The 6000-nt window shown below is 38.6% G+C and overlaps 1 protein-coding gene across 1 annotated transcript in view; it reads left to right on the top strand.

The window, feature by feature from the left end:
* Window positions 1-4027, top strand: part of LOC127767056 (putative cysteine-rich receptor-like protein kinase 31) — a 14838-nt gene extending 10811 nt beyond the window's left edge. The window contains exons 4-5 of the mRNA XM_052292270.1: window positions 2924-3170; window positions 3789-4027. Of these exons, the coding sequence (XP_052148230.1) occupies window positions 2924-3170; window positions 3789-4027 (486 nt within the window). The remainder of the gene's footprint in view (window positions 1-2923; window positions 3171-3788) is intronic.
* Window positions 4028-6000: the final 1973 nt, after the last annotated feature.

Raw genomic sequence — 6000 nt, 5'->3', positions numbered from 1 at the left:
TGGAGAATGAGAGAGGAGAGGAGAGGATGTGTGGCTGGCGACAGGAGAGAGACGGGGAAAGAGAGAGAGAGTAAACGAGAGAGGGTGGATAGAGATAAGGTTCTTTGACTAGAAACAGTCACAATATTTTCTCAGTAACATACTGTACCAGCTTCTATTTTTCTTATACTCCCTCCGATTCGAAATGTTTGACACCGTTGAGTTTTTAGCACATGTTTGACCGTTCGTCTTATTCAAAAACTTTTGTGAAATATATAGAATTATAAGCCTACATAAAAATATATTTAACAATGAATCAAATGATTGGAAAAGAATTAATAATTACTTAAATTTTTTGAATAAGACGAACGGTCAAACATGTGCTAAAAAATCAACGGTGTCAAACATTTCGAAACGGAGGGAGTACTAAAATGGAATCTACGACCTAGATATGCTATTCATTGAATTGAATTCCGCTGAAAAATTACAGTGGGTTGAGATACACGTATATACTTAGTGTTGTTCTCTTTAATTATTATTTTCTACTAGCGGAAATACTCGTGCGTTATAACGGGTGAAAAAAATATTTAATCATAATATATATTTTTCATGCATAACCATGTCAATAACAATGTTTGTATAGATCGTTTGTAGCTGAGACAATAAAAAAATTGGAACATCTTCAATGTAATCTCGCATGTTTTTATTTAATTTTTTTACGGACGATGGAAATACTTTTTTCTCGCGTATTTTTTTATTTTTTACAGAAGACAGAAAACATCATTTTAACGCTTTTTCTGACTTTTTTCTCACGTATTTTTTAACCGTTTTTATTTTCTCATGCTTTTTTTAAGTTGTAGAATGAAAACTTCTCTCTTAAGTAGTTATATTAGATTAGAGATAGAGAAGAGATATATACTGTCTACTAAAACGAATAGAAATCGGACTTCTTTTCCACACTTTTTTTCCACCTTTTTTCACGCGTGATTTTTAGTTTATACGAGCCATTTTTTCGTCACTTTCTTAGAAATCAGACAAACTTTTTTTACATGTTTTTGTGGTTTTTTTATTTTTCGCCTTTTACAGAATCAGACTTTTTTTCCATTTTATGGGAATCGGATCTAGCTTTTTTTTTTAACTTTTTTTCACCTTTATAGGAATCAGATTTTTTCCCGTTCGGATCTACGTTTTTTTTGCCACTTAGTGGAACCAGAATTTTTTTAGTTGTTTTTCGCTATTTTTTCTTAGATTTTTTTCCTTTTTTTAGGGGGAATCGGATCTATGGTTTTTTTTTCGCCACCTTTTTAGGGGAGTTGGACTTTTTTTTTGTTGTTGTTTTTTTTTGCTATTTTTTTTTATTTTGACGGACGAAGGAAACGTTTTGAAATTTTTTAAGTAGTAGAGATTGCTGACACCAAAATCACCAAAACTTTTCTACTATTATAAAATTGAAGATAATTTTACCGGTACTCTGGTACGTCATCCGTGTATAAGTTGATTTTTAACCGTATTGAAAAATACAGTTCGTTCGCTTTTGAAAATACAGATCTATATTTGAGTCGGGTTTTAATTTCGTTCGCTTTTGAAAATACATAAGGAGTCGTATAAGAAATCTCTTGAAAAAAAACTCGCGTGCTAACTTAACATGATTTAATCTCTTGAAAAGAAAAACTTGCATACTAACCTGACATGATTTTCTAGAAAAATATATATCCAAGCGAATTCTCACAGTAAACAATAATAAGATTAAAATAGCCTTCACCCGTTGCAACGCACGGGCATTTGTTCTAGTTAAAATAAATATGCGAAAGTTACAGAGTTACATTATGTACACAAAGGAGTTAAGAAATACTAGCTATCCATGATTGCCGTGTTGGTAGATCAGCTTCCTTTGCCCAATGCATATGCATGGCAAACTCCCTTTGAAAATCTATTTTCCACCTATCAAAACTGTGAGCAACATTATTGAAAATAACACCATTCCTGCTACACCAAATGTGCCAGCATCCAATTGCTAGAACTTCGAAGAAGAAGTTGTGCTGAAAGGAGTTTTGAGCCGATATGATCATATTCATTATTTCCAGGGCCATGTTGCATTGAATGCCAATGTGTTGCCAACATTGCTAAGCCACAGGGCAAGAGAAGAAAAGGTGTGTCATGTTCTCTGCACTTGAAGTGTTACACATCACACAGTTTGGTCCACCCTGAACGTTGAATTGTTTCTTCTGAAGCAGTTCTTTTGTATTGAGTCTATTCATTAGCATGAGCCAAAGGAAGACTTGTAATAAACTATAGTTGAAAAATTTAGAAAGTGAATTTAGAATATATAAGTTGGTTTTCCCAACTTCTCCATATTCTCACCGATTGGATTACAACCGGTTGTTTTCCAAAATCTAAAGCTCCTATAACTAGGCCATTAATTTTCTTTTGAAGGACAACCTAAGCGGTGTGAACGGGTCTGTAGCCTAGCGATTACGGTGCTCATGTAGCACCTCTAGGTCTTGGGTTCGACTCCCTACGTGAGCAAATTTCAGGCCTAGTTAAAAAGGTCACTTACTAGCCCATCGTAAAAACACATGTTAAGAATTGACGTATGAAGGATGGGCCCTCATGTAGGGTGCAGGGGCCTCAAAGTACAGGTTAAGAACTAACCCATAGGGGGCGAGCCGGTGTGTGGGGGTAAGGGTCAGTTGCCTTTCTTGACTTGTTTGGTTAAGGCTTCCTGTTCTTAATGAAAAGTCGTGTGGTGGTCTTTCCTCCACCGGTCAAGTTTTTTGAAGGAGGGCCTAACAGGTAAGGGCTATCAACGTAGTAGTTTGGCGTTGAAAAAACTGAGTGACATTACCATACAAATTTAGACATAGATTGAACTTTACTCAATGTCTCAATTTGTTTACAAGCTAGTCATCCCTTAAGGAAATTCTCAAAACTTAGATATCTCCAGGGAAAACTACCTAGGAATCATGTCCTTGCAAGAGATTTACAATACAAGAAGAAGATTGCAGTAAAGAGGCTTAAACCATCGGCTCTGTCCACAAAAGGCTTGCATGATTTCACTAGAGAAGTGGAGCTGATGTCTAGGGTTAGGCATGGCAACCTCAGCCGGCTCCTCGCCTACTGCATTGAAGGGGATGAGCGGATACTTGTATATGAGTACATGCCAAAGAAGAGTTTGGATGTCTACATATTCGGTGAGTATGCTATTGCATAGGCAGATTAACTATATTATATTTCCTCCATTTTTTTAATAGATGACATTATTGGCTTTTAATATGTTGTTTGACTATTCATCCTATTAAAAAATAAAAGTAGTATTTATTTTTTATGACTTATTTTACATTAAAGAAACTTCAAGCATGCCTTATATTTTTCATATTTACATTAAAAAGAATGGTCAAATGTTATGTCAAAAATCAACGGCATGATATATTTTAAAAATGGAGGTAGTACACCTAAGGAGCCTATCTTTAATCTTTTTGAGCTTGCAGCATTATGTGGCATGCTATGCATGTTCTCAAACCTTCGTACTCTCTCCGTGTTGATAATAGTTGTCATTTTAGACACGAGCACGGTCTCCAAAAACTAACTTTAATAACTATTTTCTATTATAATATCTATAGAAATATCAACAAATATATGATTTTATTGAAGTACTTTTTAAGACTAATCTACACATATGGTTTTCATATTTTTAAGATAAATATTTTAAAAATTATTTATAGTCAAAGATTTTAAAGTTTGACTTTACCCTTGTTTAAAACGACTAATACTATCAGCCTGGAGGAAGTATTAATTCAGTGTATTGGCAGGTACACCAAAACGTCGGGCTTCTCTAAACTGGGCAAAGAGACTAGGTATTATCAACGGGATGGCCCAAGGTGTCAACTACCTTCATGAAGGATCAGGGGAGATTGTCATTCACAGGGATCTGAAGCCTTCCAATGTGCTCCTGGATGATGAATTCACACCAAAGATAGCGGACTTTGGCACGACTAAACCACTTGTTGCTGATGGCACTGGAACTCAGACTATAGTTTTTTCACCGTAAGAAATTGTTTTAGTACATAAAAGACAAATACATATACCCACATATTGCACACACCAGAAACTGTTTTAACACCCTCATGAGACGGGGCCCAACATTGAATCCTTGAGCTCACAAAAATTTCTACTGAATATGCACGTGTGTACATATAATTATGGGCACTAGGATTTAAACCTAGTAGATATAGTTATTCATCCACAACTACATCACAAAAAAGGTTCCCTTCAGGCTTCAGCATAAGAAACTTTTGACATTCTCCATTGGACTACATGTGACCAAGTCCCTCTTTGAATGGTTGCTTACTTTTCTTTAATTGTGATTTTGTTCAATAGCTGTTTAATTTGGTGCACATCGCAGAGGTTATGCAGCTCCTGAGTACATCCGAGGGGATGTGACATTGAAGTGCGATGTGTATAGCTTCGGAGTTGTGCTACTAGAGATAATCAGTGGGCAGAAGAACACTCTTAGGCCAAGCCTCCTTTCAAAGGTAACTCTTGGATGCCCTCATCTACAAAATATCAATGATGAAATTTACGCGTGTTCCTAAAAGACTCGCATAAAAATAGGGGTGAGTCTTGGGCCCTAAGCTTGCCTTTGTAATCATATTTAAATTCTCTTATTTCACCTTTGAAATTTTGGAGAAAACCTATAACCTATTAGTCGAGACCTTTGTGAGCCCTAAGTTTTGTTATTTCGGTTCCACCGCTGCATGAAAATATATTTGGCAATCAATATGTGGTTAGCACACATACATTACTTAGAACCTTGAACGCAAAATTCTTTTTACTACAAGAAATCATAGAGTGTTGTAGCAGCGAGCAAGCAATCTTTGTGTTTGCATGCAGGCCTGGAAACTGTGGGACGAGCACAGGATCATGGACCTCGTTGATCCGTCAATGGTGAGACGCTGCTCTGGAGCGGAGGGGCTCCAATCGCACGTGCGTAGGTGCATCCAGATCGGGCTCCTCTGCGTACAGGACTCGCCCTGTGACAGGCCGACCATGTCCCAGGTTCTGGCGATGCTCACCGGCGACGACTCCTCATGGCTGAACAAGCCTAAGCCACCTGCCATGTTCGACGACCACCACCGCCACTAACCGTCTCTCTCTCTCTCTCTCTCTCACACACACACACAGAGTTGTTCACAGAATTGTAGTGGTAGCCTTTCAGAAGATTGACTTATTATTACTAAATGATGCATACGAGTCTAGTAGTTCCGATGCTTGTAGTCAGTTGTATTAGTTGAAGGAGACAAATTAAGGCAGTTGTTCTAATCTTTCTCGTAGTACTATCACTTTCTCTCCACTGATGTAATATGATCTTTTACAAGGAACTATCTATGTTGTGTTTCATAGAAAATCATACTTCTAATCTTATGAATTCTGGACCACTGGATCAAACTCAAATGCTCCATAGACCTCCCTCTCTCCTCCTTTATCTCCTCTACCTCTCCTCTCCCCTAAGTTGTACGCGCTCACGACACGTGGCTACGCTAACACTCGAGCTCTGCTTTTCTACTCCCATCCTTGCTAGCATTGACTCCAGCAAGGTGTCTCCGCGCCGCCCTCCTCCTAAGTATCAAGCGGCTCCCGCCACTGGATCCATTACTACCATCCGCCGCCACCTAACAATTCTGACAAGGTACCCCCACCCTATCATCCTCTTCTGTCTCCCGCAGCTCTTGCCACTGGATCCATCGCACCTCTCTTAGCTTCCTAATATCTCCATTCTGCTTTGCTCCAACCACTAACCTTGCCCACCGCCCGTGGCCACCATCACTGCCTTGCCGACCCCAGCTCCATGGCCCATCACCGGAGCGATGTCTCCCTATAAACCGAGGGAGCTTCCTCCTCTTCTCCTCCTCCCATCCTGACCCAATCCTAAAACTTAATTGGTCGGGTCACCACTAAGTCTCATCAAAGTTGTTGTAGTTCATCGGAGCTAGAGGAGAAGGGACAGGGCACCATCACAGAGCA

This window comes from Oryza glaberrima, chromosome 3 (genome assembly GCF_000147395.1).
Source record: "Oryza glaberrima chromosome 3, OglaRS2, whole genome shotgun sequence".
In the NCBI taxonomy this organism is placed as follows: Eukaryota; Viridiplantae; Streptophyta; class Magnoliopsida; order Poales; family Poaceae; genus Oryza; species Oryza glaberrima.
The sequence above is the reverse complement of the archived record's forward strand: the minus strand, read 5'-3'. Positions and strand labels throughout refer to the sequence as shown.